Source organism: Petromyzon marinus, chromosome 39, assembly GCF_048934315.1.
Source record: "Petromyzon marinus isolate PM22_M1 ecotype Great Lakes invasive population chromosome 39, UKy_Petmar_22M1.pri1.0, whole genome shotgun sequence".
Classification (NCBI taxonomy): domain Eukaryota; kingdom Metazoa; phylum Chordata; class Hyperoartia; order Petromyzontiformes; family Petromyzontidae; genus Petromyzon; species Petromyzon marinus.
In genome coordinates, this window is record NC_133705.1 from 5250331 (window position 1) to 5266423 (window position 16093).

Sequence of the window (16093 nt, forward strand, 5' to 3'; positions counted from 1 at the left end):
GGCCCCGTCTCGTCGGCCTTCAGTGATGACTCTCTAGAGAGTTGGTGGTGCCGCGCTTTGCCACGACCGCCGCTGTCACTCCCGCGGTGCTTGGTCAAGCCGCTGGACAGGCTTCGTCACTGCCGATGTCGTCATTCTGTGGCCCAGTGGTGCTTCACCTGCACTGCAGCCTTGTACCCCATTGGTTCTCAAACGTTAAAAAAGAGTGCACAATGTTAATCAATACAGAGGGTTTGATTAACAAAGTAGTTGTTGCGCTTACGTGCCGGTGCTTAATTTGTGTTTTTGATTATTTGCCTTCTCAAAAACAATCTGGCCATGTCTCGCACCCCCTAGAAAAAGCATCACGCACCCCCAGGGAGTGCGTAGAGCACCCCAGGTTAAAAAGAATCACCACTGGTGTAGTCCGTGCCCTCATTCGAATGGAGCGCATATTTTATCTTAAACACTGTAGCCTGTCCGTGCTGTGTACATATATTTATTCGAGAAGATATCTTCGTTACGTTTTTTTAAATCATAGAAAACTAAAAAATAACGTGGTCACATTTGTTTCCTTTCGTAGGCCCTGTTAGTGTTCCATAGGCGCTAGGCGCAGTGCCTGCTGTGGCCGCTTCGTTATAATAGGGCCGCTGCAGGCACCCACCCACCCCTCGTGCGCCGTGCACAGCCTTCAAAGGCGCTCGCGAGCAGCACTTGCCCGCAACGGAACTGCGAGAGGCTACTCGGTGGGATTGGTGGTGCAGCGGTTAGCCAGTGACGATTATGTTAACCGGTCCTGGGCCTCCCCCAGGTCGACTCAGCCTCAAATGAGCACCTGGTGCGGTGTGTAAACATCGCCGCTGGGGAGACAAAGGCGGCCGGGCGTGGTGCTGGCCACCCCCCCCCCCCGCGTGTGCCACAATGGCGGCCTTCACAGGTGCTACTCGCTAACAGCACTTGCCCCAACGGTATGTTGAGGCTACACGGGGGACCTTTGCCTTCGTCGTTGCGTTGCCCCCTCCCCCGCCGCAGGTGCCCGGGCGAGGGAATCCGTTTGCGGACGAGGCGCGGGCGATGGAGGAGGGGCTGCGCTCCCTGCGGGAGGGAGACCTCTCAACCGCCGTGCTCCTCTTCGAGGCGGCTGCCACTCAGGACCCGGCCAACGCAGAGGTTCACCGACATGAACCCCCCTACTCCTCCTCCCACCCCCCCCCCCGCCCCCCTAATAATCATCATCATCGTCGTCCTCACCATCAGCAGGGTCCTGGCGACGCGGCGCCACGTGCCGCCGCCCGTTGCTGGAGGTGTCGTGGTTCGGGATCGAGCAGCCCGCCTGGCCGCCCTGGTTAATGTTGCGGCGGGGGTTCTGTATTAATGCTGCGGAATGATGAGCCGCCGCCGCCGTCGGCTTCACTCGCGGCAGACGGCAAAAAAAACAAAGATGCCCTTGTGTGCCGGCGTCACAGTCCAAGTTTTTGCCAAATTCAAAAGATTACGCACCGCAAATAACTCGTGGAGTTGTTTGGTCTATCTGTCTTTGTGTGTGTGGTCTGTGTGTGGTCTGTGTGTCAGTATGTGTGTGTGTGTGATCTGTGTGTCAGTGTGTGTGTGGTCTGTATGTCTGTGTGTCAGTGTGTGTGTGTGGTCTGGGCTCGCCGTCCCATCAACCAGAGGTGAGGAGTTGTGGTCATGGTTACTTATGCCCCCACCGAAGACGAACATCGGTGGAGGGATGCAGGCAAGACCGATGAGTCAGATGCCTTCACAGGTGCTAGCTAAAGTGGCCCCTCGTGATAGAGTCATTTTGTTTGGTGACTTCAATGCCCGAGTTGGTCATGATGCTGGCACCTGATCTGGAGTGATTGGAAGGCATAGGCCAGATCAGCTCAATAACAGCAGGAGGCTGCTAGATTTTGGTGCAGCCCATGGGCTTGTAATTACCAACACGCTGTTTTGGCATCGGCGCATCCACACAACATCATGGATGCATTCCGGGTCCAAGCAAGAACATCTGCTGGACTACATAATGACGGAACAGCGGATGAGGGCCCATGTCCTTGAAACGAGGACCTACCGTGGAGCTGATCTGCCCACTGACCATCAACTTGTCATCTGTAAGATACGCCTGCCATTCTTCCACTCTAGTGATGGGTGTACACCCAGGATTCCATTCAAATCCATAGTGGTCTGATCTCAGCTAGCTGATGAAAGTTGCAAGCGAGAATTTAATCACTGCTTGCGGCTGGGGTTGGCATCATCCCCCACTCCTCCTGATGTCGAGGGGAAATGGGAGAGGTTTAGGACTGTGACTCATGCAGCTGCAATGGCTGCTTTGGGTACACAGTCCAATCTCCACAGAGACCCTAGCTCACAGAGGAGGTGTTCAGGCTGGCTGAGAAAAAGCGACAGGCCCACTCTCATTGTCTACAGCATCCCATGTCAGAGAATGAGGAGGCTTACCGCAGCCTACGCTCGGAGGTTCGGAAAACCGTGAGGCACTGCAAGGATGGGTGGTGGTCGCGGGTTGCTGAGCAGATGGAGTCTGCCTCAATGGCCCGCGATCACAAATCATTCTTTAACTCCAGCAAAAAAGTAACTTGCCGCACCACACCTATTACCATCATTAGGGAAATAACGATGATCCAATCTCCGACCCCCAGTAACAGGTTTACAGATTTGCTGAGCATTTCTGTGAGGTCCTGGGGGAGGGGAAATTCCTCAGCCAGGAAAACAACGTGGGACAAAGTGGGGATGACTCTGCTGAGGCTGTGGTGCCTCAAATATTGGAAGAAGAAGTCACCCCCTGTGAGTGCCTGGCTGAGGTGCCATCTGGTGAGGAAGTACTGAAGGCGATCCAGAGTCTGAGACCAGGAAAGGCACCGGGCAGAGATGATCTCCCAAGCGAAATGCTGAGGGAGGGGGGCGTTTGTGCAGACTGCCCTACATGACATCATAATAACAGTCTGGACCACAGGATTGGAAAGATGCCCTGGTGGTCCCTCTTTTCAAAAAGGGGGACCGCACAGACTAACAACTACAGGGGCATCTTACTCCTCAGTGTGTCAGGAAAGATCCTGGCAAGGATTATTCAACATCGCCTTGCCAGGCACGCTGAGGAGAGGCTTGCGAAGCCCCAATGCGGTTTCAAGAAAGGGTGGTCCTGCACAGATGCCATATTTTTTGTCCGTCTGCTACAGCAAAGGTGTAAGGAATTCCAACAAAACCTACATCTCTGCTTTATTGACCTGGGCTCTGGGTTATTCTTCGTGCTTTCGGAGTCCTTAACCCTCTGCTCACGATCATTAAGGACCTTCATGATGGTGAGCGGGCCCGGGTAAAACTGCGTGGCTGGCAGTTGGAGCCATTCCCTGTTCACCTTAAGAGTGCGACAGGGATGTCCTCTATTTAAACCACGTAGTTCGTGAAGCCTTCGATGGCTGTACCGGAGAAATTTCCATCTGGTACAGATACAATGGAAGGCTGATTGATGCTCGGGTGCGGTCAAGGGATGATTCCCTATTGGTCAACCATGTTATGTATGCCGATGATCTGGTAATTGCTGCTCAATTCTAGATTTAAGGAGGAGTTGGAGGCGCTGCTGCTGAACCTGGAGCTTGCCACTAAGAGGTGGGACCTTACCATCAGCGCCACCAAAACTAAGCACCTGCCTGGGTATTATGCACCATAGGACACTCCACCCCCACAACTCCCAATTGGTGATGGGGCAGTTGTGGAGAGAGTGGAGAGTTTCCCACACCTGAGCAATGCGCTCATGACCGGCTCCGGTTTGACAGCAGAGGTCTCAGTCCGGATCAGTCGAGGTGGCATTATCTTTTCATCGGTTGCGTAACGCTATGTGGAAGCTATCTGGTCTGTCGCTCCGCACGAAGCCTCAGGTCTTCTCAGCCACGGTCATTCCCTCCCTTCTGTACGCTTGCGAAACATGGATCCCCCGAATGGAACATCTTCACCGGTTAAAAATGTTTAGGCTGACCTGCCTACGATTCATCCTGGGTTTCACCAGGCTGGATTGTGTGAGAAGCTCACAAATCCTTTAAAGGCAAGTCTGCGTTGGCTGGGTCATGTAGCCCGCATGCCCAGCCACCAAATGCCTAAACAGTTTTTGTTCGGCCGGATAGACGGGGCTAAACGGGCGCGGTACGGGTTAGAGAAGAGATGGAGAGATGTGGTACAAGAGGATGTGGAGCTAAGTGGACTTGCCGATGACTGGTACCAGTGGTATCAAGATCGGCTTCTGTGGAGGAGGCTCATGAAGGACGCTACTGGGCAGTTGGAGGCAGTCGCCGTCCAACAACAACGGAGGGCGGAGGAGCGACGCCCACAAAAACGAGTGGAGCGTCGGGTGGCTATAGCACAGCAGGTTGGGACAGTAGGCGGCACAGGTGATGCATCAGCCAGTCATCTCAGTCAGTCTATCCGTGGCACCTGCTGGGTCTGCCCCGTGACCTCCTTCCAGCGGGCATTCAACACTTCACGTGGCCTCAACGTGCACAATGCCTGGCACGAGCGCCGTGGTGACGTCACCGCCACTTAGTGGCGAATGGCGGTTGTTGTGGTCTGTGTCAGTGTGTGTGGTCTGTGTGTCAGTGTGCATGTCACCTTGTGGGGAGCAGTAGTGTAGCGGTTAGCGCGCTGTGCTAAGAACCCCACATCCCACGTTCAATTTCAACACTGGTGACAATTATCTAAACTAGACCTGGGCCTCCCCTAGGTAGACTCAGCCTCAATTTAGTACCTGGTGCAGTGTGTAAACATCGCCACTCGTGAGACAAGTGGCGGTGTCATGGTGCTGGCCACCCACCCTCCTCGTGTGCAGTGCCGGCCTTCATTAGATGCTCGCTCACAGCACTTGCCTCAGCGTCCTGTTGAGGCTGCACAGCGGGTTGGATCTTTGTCTTTGTGTGCGCGCGTCAGGCGTGGCAGTACCTGGGAACGACGCTCGCGGAGAACGAGCAGGACCCAGCTGCCATCACGGCCCTGCAAAGGTCGGTTACCCTGGGGTCACGGATACTCTGATGGGGTCAGAGATGGTCGGTTGGGGTCACGCCATTCATTTCCATCGGTTGTTATGAATGATGATATCAATGTAATATTTTTTTTTTTACTTCACATCTGCAACGACATTTTCGGAGGGGGTGGGAAAAAAAACATTCCTGCGGAGGGAGCTGGTAGGAACGTTGGGTTGCTCGGTCAATGGCCAGGGTCAACGGCGGTGTGGTGTATTCCGCAAATATGCCCGACGTGAGTAGGTTAAACGTTGAGTTTTATAAGGGCACCACGGGGTGACCAGCCCCTCCCCACCCAGCCCCTCCCCACCCTCCCCACCCTCCTCACCCAGCCCCTCTCCACCCTCCCCTCCCTACCCAGCCCCACCCTCCCCACCCAGCCCCTCCCCACCCAGCCCCTCCCCTCCCACCCCCCACCCTCCACACCCAGCCCCTCCCCACCCTCGACACCCAGCCCCTCCACACCCTCCCCTCCCCACCCAGCCCCTCCCTACCCACCCAGCCCCTCCCCACCCTCCCCTCTCCACTCAGCCCCACCCCTCCCATTTTTGGATGCACGACAGACGGACACAATAATCCCCTGTGGGCTGGTGGTGTAACCAGGAGGTTCCTACCAGTAAAATAACTTCCGTTGCTACAACTTTGGCGAAAGGGCGTAACCTGCAACCTGCACCTTCACGTCTCTACCTCCTCCCCCTCCCGCTCTGCTCCTCCAGGTGCCTGGAGCTGCAGCCCAACAACCTCACGGCCCTGCTGGCGCTGGCCGTGAGCCTCACCAACGAGTCGTGCCAGCCGCAGGCGTGCGAGAGCCTGCGCGCCTGGCTGCTCGCTCACCCGCTCTACGGTACCACGCCGGCGGCGCCGCCAGCGGCACCACCGGCACCACTGGCTCCGCCGGCGCCTCTGGCACCGCCGGCACCGCCGGCGCCCGGGCGCAATGCCGGGGGAGACACTGCAGGGGAGAGGCCGGCGCCAGGCGGAGACGCGGTCGCCACCAGCACCACCGCGACCACCACCACCACCGCCGCCGCCGCCACCACGCAGCCCGCGCAGCCGGTGCCAGAGTGAGTTCTCACTCTCCCTCTCTCTCTGGGGGGGGGGGGGGGGTTGGTGATGTTGGTGGTGGTGATTTTGGAGGTGTTTTCCCGTATTGTGGGAGACATTGATGATGTGCCTACAAGCGACAATTACATTAACGTTCACTCTGTGTTGATGTTAAGTAGATGATGGTGGAGGTGACGGTGGTGATTACACTGGTAATGCAAACAAAGAAGGTGCCAACGGTGACACTGATGGTGCTGATGACACGGAGGATGATGCTGATGACGACGCTGATGACGACGCTGATGATGACACTGATGATGACACTGATGGCGATGCTGATAGTGCCGATGATGGTGCTGATAACGCTGGTGATGGTGCCGATGACGCTGATGACGGTGGTGATGACAATACTGACGGTGCCCGTGACGACGCCGGTGACAGTGCCGCTGACGACGACGCGCGCTTCCTCCACACAGCCTCCTGCGCGAGGTGAAGGCGCTCTTCCTGCTCGCCGCCCGCGATGGCCGCGCCCCCCGTGACCCCGACCTGCAGACGGCGCTCGGGGTCATCTTCAACCTGAGCGGGGAGTACGAGCGCGCCGTCGAGTGCTTCACCCACGCCGTGCACGCTCGCCCCGAGGTGCGTCCTCGGCTGCTGCAGCAGCACGGCGCCGCGTAATCACGGCGGGGGTGAGTACTCACGATGGCGAGTCCTCAGAGCGGGAAGTACTCATGGCGGTGAGTAATCACGGCGGCGAGTACTTACGGCGGAGTGCCGCCCGTTGCGGGCGTACTCGGGTTCGTCAAAAGCAACCGGTCAACCGGTAACCGTTTTCAGAATCGACTAGCGGTTACAAAAGGCCAAGATCCCGGTCACCCGTCTTCCAGCGGAACGTTGGGAAGGAACACGCCCTCACTTCTCCAGTTTAAAAGGCAGAGGCGCAGCCTTGCAAGTGCTCACTCATGCCACTGCCGGCGTGGAGGGCCTCCACTAGATGGAGCTCTTAAGTGGTGGTTTTGTTGGTCTACTCTTCCACGCTGCCGAGATGTCCTCGAAGAGGTATGGGTAACTCACACTTTACCCGACTGCGCGCGCGCACACACACACACACGAATGTACGCACGCACGCGCACACACACCAACAACCTCCATTCGCCACTAAGTGGCGGTGATGTCACCACGACGCTTGTGCCAGGCTGTGTGCACGTTGAGGCCACGTGAAGTGTCGAAAGTTCGCTGGCAGGAGGTCACGGGGCAGACCCAGCAGGTGCCACGGGTCCAATGACTGAGATGACTGGCTGATGCATCACCTGTGCCCCCTACTGTGCCAACTTGCTCACTGATGGGATTTTGCCCAGATCTTTCAAGGATTTGTGAGCTCCTCACACAATCCAGCCTGGTTAAACCCAGGATGGATCGTAGGCAGGCCAGCCTAAATGTTTCTAACCGGAGAAGATGTTCCATTAGGGGGGTTCACGTTTTGCAAGCGTAGAGAAGGGAGGGAATAACCATTGCCGGGAAGACCTGAAGCGCGCACACACACACGCACGCACGCGGACACACACGCGGACACACACACACGCGGACACACACACACGGGGACACACACGCACACGGACACACACGCACACGGCCGTGTGTGCGTACGCGACCCGAGTGGCTGCCTGTAGTGGAGAGGCACTTCCGCCAGCAGCGGTGCAATTAGGAAACTGCAGGGCTGCGCCTTTACCACAGGGTGTGGGCTCCCCCACCCCCCCCCACCTCACACAGGATCACCTGCTGTGGAACAAGCTGGGGGCATCGCTGGCCAACGGGAGCCGTAGCGAGGAGGCGGTGGAGGCTTACTACCACGCGCTGGCGCTGCAGCCCGGATACGTGCGCTCCTGGTACAACCTGGGCGTCAGCTGGCTCAACATGGGCGCCTACCGGTAAAGCCACCTCCCCCGCCGCCCCACACCCACCACAACCATCCCCACCACAAAGATAGAGACCCCCCCCCCCATCGTACACAGCGTGCCGGGTACTAATTTAAGGCCCAGTTGACTCAGGGGGTGGGGGGGGGATCCCGAGTGCGACGAGTTTCAATGAGTAGCGCACTGTCGCACGCCATCGTAGACAGTGACGGATTATCCTAGTCGCACAAATAGCTGGATATGTACAGTGAGGGAAACAAGTATTTGATCCCCTGCTGATTTTGTACGTTTGCCCACTGACAAAGAAATGATCAGTCTATAATTTTAATGGTAGGTTTATTTGAACAGTGAGAGAGAATAACAACAAAATCCAGAAAAACGCATGTCGAAAATGTTATAAATTGATTGGCATTTTAATGAGGGAAATAAGTATTTGACCCCTCTGCAAAACATGACTTAGTACTTGGTGGCAAAACCCTTGTTGGCAATCACATAGGTCAGACGTTTCTTGTAGTTGGCCACCAGATTTGCACACATCTCAGGAGGGATTTTGTCCCACTCCTCTTTGCAAATCTTCTCCAAGTCATTAAGGTTTCGAGGCTGGCGTTTGGCAACTCGAACCTTCAGCTCCCTCCACAGATTTTCTATGGGATTAAGGTCTGGAGACTGGCTAGGCCACTCCAGGACCTTAATGTGTTTCTTCTTGAGCCACTCCTTTGTTGCCTTGGCCGTGTGTTTTGGATCATTGTCATGCTGGAATACCCATCCACGATCCATTTTCAATGCCCTGGCTGAGGGAAGGAGGTTCTCACCCAAGATTTGACGGTACATGGCCCCGTCCATCGTCCCTTTGATGTGGTGAAGTTATCCTATCCCCTTATCAGAAAAACACCCCCAAAGCATAATGTTTCTACCTCCATGTTTGACGGTGGGGATGGTTTTCTTGGGGTCATAGGCAGCATTCCTCCTCCTCCAAACATGGCGAGTTGAGTTGATGCCAAAGAGCTCCATTTTGGTCTCATCTGACCACAACACTTTCACCCAGTTGTCCTCTGAATCATTCAGATGTTCATTGGCAAACTTCAGACGGGCATGTATATGTGCTTTCTTGAGCAGGGGGACCTTGCGGGCGCTGCAGGATTTTAGTCCTTCACGGCGTAGTGTGTTACCAATTGTTTTCTTGGTGACTATGGTCCCAGCTGCCTAGAGATCATTGACAAGATCCTCCCGTGTAGTTCTGGGCTGATTCCTCACGATTCTCATGATCATTGCTACTCCACGAGGTGAGATCTTGCATGGAGCCCCAGGCCGAGGGAGATTGACGGTTCTTCTGTGTTTCTTCCATTTGCGAATAATCGCACCAACTGTTGTCACCTTCTCACCAAGCTGCTTGGCAATGGTCTTGTAGCCCATTCCAGCCTTGTGTAAGTCTACAATCTTGTCCCTGACATCCTTGGAGAGCTCTTTGGTCTTGGCCATGGTGGAGAGTTTGGAATCTGATTGATTGATTGCTTCTGTGGACAGGTGTCTTTTATACAGGTAACAAACTGAGATTAGGAGCACTTCCTTTAAGAGTGTGCTCCTAATCTCAGCTCGTTACCTGTATAAAAGACACCTGGGAGTCAGAAATCTTTCTGATTGAGATGGGGTCAAATACTTATTTCCCTCATTAAAATTCAAATCAATTTATAACATTTTTGACATGCGTTTTTCTGGATTTTTTTGTTGTTATTCTGTCTCTCACTGTTAAAATAAACCTACCATTAAAATTATAGACTGATCATTTCTTTGTTAGTGGGAAAACGTACAAAATCAGTAGGGGATTAAGTACTTTTTTCCCTCACTGTAGCTATGGGGCCTGCACTTTGAAGGGCCCCGTGCTAAATGCTTTCAAGCTATCAATTCCGGTTCAGTGATTCTGCACTTGCTCTATTACTATAGTACTATACCGCCTTCAACATTTATAAACGACCGGGTGTTTAAGGTTAGCGATTTGTCGTATTATCTGGCTGTATAGCAAATAAAAAATACATACAATTAAATTTCGATTTAAAGCTTTCGTGATTTAATCCATACTACAGGTTCTATTTTGGCTTAGATCCACGTAAATATATATTTGAACCAATTGTACATTTTATAAGGTATCACCATCTTAACGAGCGAGTAACTGCAAGCGAATGAAAACAATCGAACGGACGCTCTGCGTGCCCGGTGTCATTCGATCACGCTCACCGGTTACTCTTGTAAACCCGCATTGTGTTATGATCGATGAGTTTATAAAGGTCTTTTATATTGTTCTGGGTGACCATGTAGATTACACTTTTAGCATAGTTATTTTATCTTGGCAGATTCATACAACGTGATTATTCACCGACGATATAATTTCACACAATTATAAATCGCCTCACGTAGCCCCCCCCTGGGACATTGCCACGTGTACCCCCCCAGGGCACCGCGTACTCCCGTTTGAGAAGCCACTGCTCTATATATTAAGGCGTTACCGGCTACTTAATGAGTTTTAACGTATGGGAGGAAAACAAAGACCTCCCGGGAGAAAATCCATGCTTGCAAGTTCGATTCCTGCTCGCGTCCAACTTTACAACTTTAGCGTCGGTTATCTGAACCGTCCATGGGCCTTTCTCTACGGCCGACTCGGCCTTAAATGAGTACCTGTTACGCAGTGTGGCTCAAGCATCACCACTGGGGGAGACAAAGGGGAAATCGGCCGTGGGGCTGGCCGCACCACCCACTCGTGTGCCGTGCGGGCCTTCATAGCTGCTCGCCAACAGCGCTCGCAACGACGGCCTGGCAAAGGCTTCACGCGGGGGAGGGAGGGGGGGAGATATTACAACGGCATTTACATTGCAACTCCGTTCTTGGAAACGTGAATCTCACGTTCGCCGATGAACCCGCAGACAAAGCCGAAAGGTGGCCGCGGCGGTGGCAGCAGCAGCCAGAAGCCAACGCCGACCAATGATTGCCCAAACCCTGCGGTCCTCCGTTGATAACAGCCCGCCTTCGCCTGTGGTTGTGACCCTCGGGTGCAGGGAGGCGGTGGCGGACCTGCTCGAGGCACTGGTCAAGCAGCGCAAGAGCCTCGGGAGACGGCGCGATGGGGCCGCGATGTCCGACAACATCTGGGCGGCGCTGCGCCTGGCGCTCAGCGGCATGGGCGAAGCGGAGCTGTGCCGCGCGGCGGATGCCCGCGACGTGCAGACGCTCATACAGGCGTTCACGCAGCATTGACGGCGGCGGTGCAGGCCCTGCTACGGGCGACGGTGACAACGGGACCGCGACGCTTACGACTTCAGACTTGGGACCAGGCGCTCGTACGGGCGTTTACGCGGCGCTGACGACACCGACGCCGCCGGCCAACGTACAGGCGACGGCGTGCCTCAGGCCGCGGCCTGCTACAAGCGGCGGTGACAACAGGACCGTGATGCTTACGACTTCAGACTTGAGACGAGACGGTCATACGGGCGTTCACGCAGCACTGAAGTGACGCGGTGCCGGTCACGTGCCGACCGCGCCCTGCTACAGGCGGCGGTGACGACAGGACCGCGACACTTGCAGCTTCAGACTTGGGACCAGGCGCTCGTACAAGCGTTCCCGCAGCACTGACGTGACGCCAGCCGGGTGTGGGCAGTGACCTCATACAGGCAGCGGCGAGGTCAGCGCTTGAGACGAGGCGCCCATACGCAGTTGGTTGGTGACGTTAGTACTGTGAGGCGACAACTTCAGACCAGTCCCCCATACAGGCATCCATGCGCCACTCGTGATGGGCGCCAGGAGGCTCATACAGGCAGCGGTGATGTTAAATAACAAAAACACTCGCACAGACGAAAGTGACCTGAAGATGTCCATGCGGGCAATGGTCAAGTCGAGACTTCAGCCAAGCTATTGACATTCGCAGGTAGTGCGAATAACCACACATACTGGCAGCAGTAGCATCTGGAATCTCATACAAGCAGCATCCACGACGTCTCGTATATGTTGTTCCGATGACTGCTGCTCATATTGGCAGCAGAGCCGCGCTCCTACGGGCGTTTGTTTTATTACGGATGAAAATCACCACCGATATTAACTTCAACTTAACTCATTAATCCACAGGAGAACCTCCTCAGTCTCAGGGGGGTCCTGCCGTTGGGACGTTGCCCCCCCCCCCCCCCCCGATTCCCTTTTTTACTCACGTTTTAGTTTCGTGTGGGAGAAAACCGGAGACCCCGGAGAAACCCCCACCACACTGAAAGGAAAGCAATAACAAATGTCCGTAATGGGTTCACGAATCCACTTGCAGGGGTCAGGGTTAATAAGTTTCGTTGCGCATTGCCAGTGAGCACCGACTCTGTTCGCTGCGTGCGACCGCGACGTCAGTGGCGTGGCTCGAGTTCTGCAGTGGTAAAGCCAACCTGGCGCCTCCTGAGCCATGCCGGGCTGGCTCGGCACGGCTCAGTTGTCCAGTGGAAAAAGAGAAAACATGTATCAGAGTCAGCGGGGACCAATTGACCAATGTTGACTTCCCACCAAGTGCTCAACTCTTTATTGGTCCTGGACGGATAATGATTGGCCAAGGCAAACCATGACTAGGAAATGTAACTTACGGCCGTGTGAATGCTCTGACCACATTACATACCAGGCCTGATCTATATAACAGGGTATAAACACAAATCTGCCACATTTATCCCAAACAATTTAAATGTGTTAACTGAAGCCTTCTGTGTCTTTGTGAGTGTTAGATGGAGAGAGTGTGGGGTCATCTTCAACTCACATGAACTGAACCACGAGGGGAGAGAGAAGGTGGCCTTTCCTCTTTGTCAGGAACCCCGATCAACTCAATTCTTTTAGGTAATCAGCGAGAACGGTCGCCCGAAGATAGTATAAAAATAAGAATATCGGATAAGATAGATAGTATAAAAAGTAATCACACGCACGGTAAATTCGCGACCGAGATCAATCGGCCACCCATAAATTGATCGATGGAGAGTTTTGACGGTGAATATCCGGAGCTGTGATCCCAGGCTCGGATGTAGCTTGAAGCTTCATTGATGAGAAACGAGCGTTCAAAAGTTACTCCGACCCGCAGTGGAGCTTTTGTGGCATTACACCGTGGCATCGCTGCTCTTCAATGCGGCCCGCAACGTCCCAAGCGGGGCGCCGTTCACTTCCACTTACCAAGACGCCGATGGATTCGGTGCCAGCGCGGTGGCACTTGTCGCCAATCTTGGAATTCCCCTGCTTGCCAAACCCCCCCCCCCCCATGTGCCTTAACACGGCCACCTCCCAGCATGCAGCTCCTAGCATATCTGCGTTGTCGGCTTCTCACAAACGCACGGGCGCTTCGATCCGTGGCCTGTAGTGCCGGCCTCCCGCAATGCACCACCGGCACCTGCGTAAAGTCGGGTGGGTTACCGCAACCGTGTCGCTAAAAGGGCGGTTGGGAGGGTGGGGGGCATCAACATCCCGCTGTCGCCTCTGCGATCGTGACCAATTCTTCCGTTTCTCATCAAATGGAGAAGCAGCGGCATGGCCCGGACTTTGAGACAGTCCGGGCCATGCCGCTGCAAATGAGCGCGCAGCTATGAAGCGCCGACTGTGTATTTTTGGAACCGACAAATCTCCGCACCGGGATGCTGGTCCCCGTACCAACGAGATAAGTAAATAAACAACTTTATAAACCAGGCCACCGCCTCCTACCCCCCCCCCCCCCCCCCCCGTTGAGCTGCAGTTTGCCTGCGACTTCCTCTTCTGGTTACGGATGTGGTTCTGGCCCTTGTGCGCCTGTACCGGCCTCTATAGATGCTCGCCAACAGCGCTTGCCTCAACAGTCTTGTTAACGGCTGCACGGGTCAACCGTCTTTGCCCACCGAAGGCAACACATGTCCTATGTGGCCCTCGGCAAAGGACAAACTTGGCCACCCCTGCCCAAAGCCATCTTTGTCATAACAAGATTGGCCATAGTGGGCCGCACAGGCGGCCGGAGGGAGGGATGGGGGGGGCCGCTGTAGGCCGCAGGCAATTGCTATCGCTGCTGTTAACCTTACAAACCCCTATCGTGTGCGGTGTGCTCTTCCAAAATGCACTTTGTTATGGTCTTAGGACACCAAGAGAAATGTATCATTTTCCTGTAATAATCTCTTAATCAACTGTGTGCAATAATATATGCTGAAGTGGAAAATGTATAACGTATAAAATAAACCCTCGAGCACCTGAAGGGGTGTCCTATTTTGTAAAAATGTATTCTACCAGGGTCGGATGAAGGTTCTTGTAGGCCCTAGGCACTTCTATTTCATAGCCCTTCAGTGCTAACTCTAGAGAGTTGGTGCTGTTGCTGCTGCCCCATGTCACTACTGCCGCTCACTTGTTTCACGCCTACTTCGCCCAGCCGCAAGACAGACGTCGGTACCGACACGTTCATTATTTAGTCTGTGCCCTCATTCAATGGGAGCGTGCTGTGTGCCGCAGATTCTATTTGAAATGATTGCAAAAAGATATTATAAGCTAAAATGGTTTCAACTATTTTTTACTCTGATTGTATATAAATTCGGATGACTTAGCTTTTAAAGGATGCCGTTCATTTTCACCGATAACAAATTCAACGTTCTGGCAGGACGACCACGTGCTGAGCGCCATGTTGCTTTACTTGCGTTGAAGCTTAAAGATGAATATTCTTTGGGTCTTTTGGTAAAGTCACGGAGAACAAAACAATTTAAGATTTGTTTGACGTATTTTGGGTGTAATTTGCCTTACGAGTCAACGACTTGTTACCACTGCAAAGGGATCGCAACGAGCAGCCAACAAATTGTGGCAAAAAGAATGAATACATTGTCAGAATTACTGCAGATAAGTTGCCATATTTCCCCAGTTTACCTTAGAAGTGGCAGGGACGAGGGCTACTTGCCTATTTTTGGTTAAATTAGAAGATAAAGATTGCGCATTAGGTCTATACTTTAAATTCTAGTATCATTGCATTTTTTCATTCTTAGTAGTCTCTTACACTTCTGTTTGGTCGAGCTGTTCAGATTGTAATTGGCTGCTCACTTTGTGCGTTTATTTCAAATAATTTACTCATGTAATTTCCTACATTGAAAATGTGCTGTTTTTGAGAATGTATGTTTTAATTTGAGGTGATCCCACCGTTCACAGTCATCCAATGTCAGATGGACATAAGATAAAGCCTGAATCAAAACACGAGAAGATGCAGAACGAGAAAAAAAATCATGAAGCATTGAAATAGATCAAGGGATCTATTCTAAAAGTTCATGAACAAGGATGTGAAAAGTGATAGTGCAAAGCTCCGTTGGAATCACCATTAATAATACAGTTGGATCATGATAGTGAGCCTTGTGAAAAGATTGTTCTTGAAGCAGAATCTCATTCGCACATAAGAGGTTTGATCAAGTGAAGAACAGGTGAAAGCCCCTGTGGTGGAATCACAAACTCCAAAGTTAACATCAGATGCAGACTTTCCTCGTAGGCCTGACAGTGATTCTGCACTGGATAGAAGTCACTGCAGAATTGAGATCCTATTTTGCTGATATAACGCCATCTCAGAATGTTGATTCTGACTTTTCCTTAGTGCCCATCCATTTAGTACGTATGAAGTGCCGTGAATTCACTCGGACGACAACCGTCTCTTTTTCCGCCATCACTTTTATTCCATCGTTCCATACACACAGTAATTATCTCCGTGCTCCGCCAACTCGGACACTCCGATTTACTTCAGCATCGTCCGTGCTTCCCTTTCCACACACAGTGTTTCTTCGCCTATCTCTTCACACAGTGTCTTCCCTTCCACACACAGTGGTTCGTCTTCTATCTCTTCCACACACAGTGGTTCATCTTCTATCTCCTCACACACAGTATCGCCGCTATCTCTTCACACGCAGTGACTTCCCTTCCACACACAGTGGTTCGTCTTCTATCTCCTCACACACAGTATCGCCGCTATCTCTTCACATGCAGTGACTTCCATCTATTCACACACAGTGACTCCCATCTATTCACACACAGTGACTCTATCTATCTCCGCTAACGCTGACTCTGTCTTTGGGGTCCGGCTCTCTATCTATTCTTCCCTAACATTTCCAGCTGTCTTCTTCGTATCTCTTCACCTCTCGCCAACAACTGCCC

General features: G+C 53.1%; 1 protein-coding gene across 3 annotated transcripts in view; it reads left to right on the forward strand.

Moving 5' to 3' along the window:
- LOC116950550 (PEX5-related protein-like) overlaps positions 1-14174 on the forward strand; it is a 54115-nt gene extending 39941 nt beyond the window's left edge. For all 3 annotated transcript variants that reach the window (XM_032968424.2, XM_032968423.2, XM_032968426.2), the window contains 6 exons: positions 1012-1149; positions 4915-4985; positions 5723-6070; positions 6527-6689; positions 7821-7978; positions 11011-14174. In XM_032968424.2, the coding sequence (XP_032824315.1) occupies positions 1012-1149; positions 4915-4985; positions 5723-6070; positions 6527-6689; positions 7821-7978; positions 11011-11209 (1077 nt within the window). In that variant the 3' untranslated portion in view covers positions 11210-14174. The remainder of the gene's footprint in view (positions 1-1011; positions 1150-4914; positions 4986-5722; positions 6071-6526; positions 6690-7820; positions 7979-11010) is intronic.
- Positions 14175-16093: the final 1919 nt, after the last annotated feature.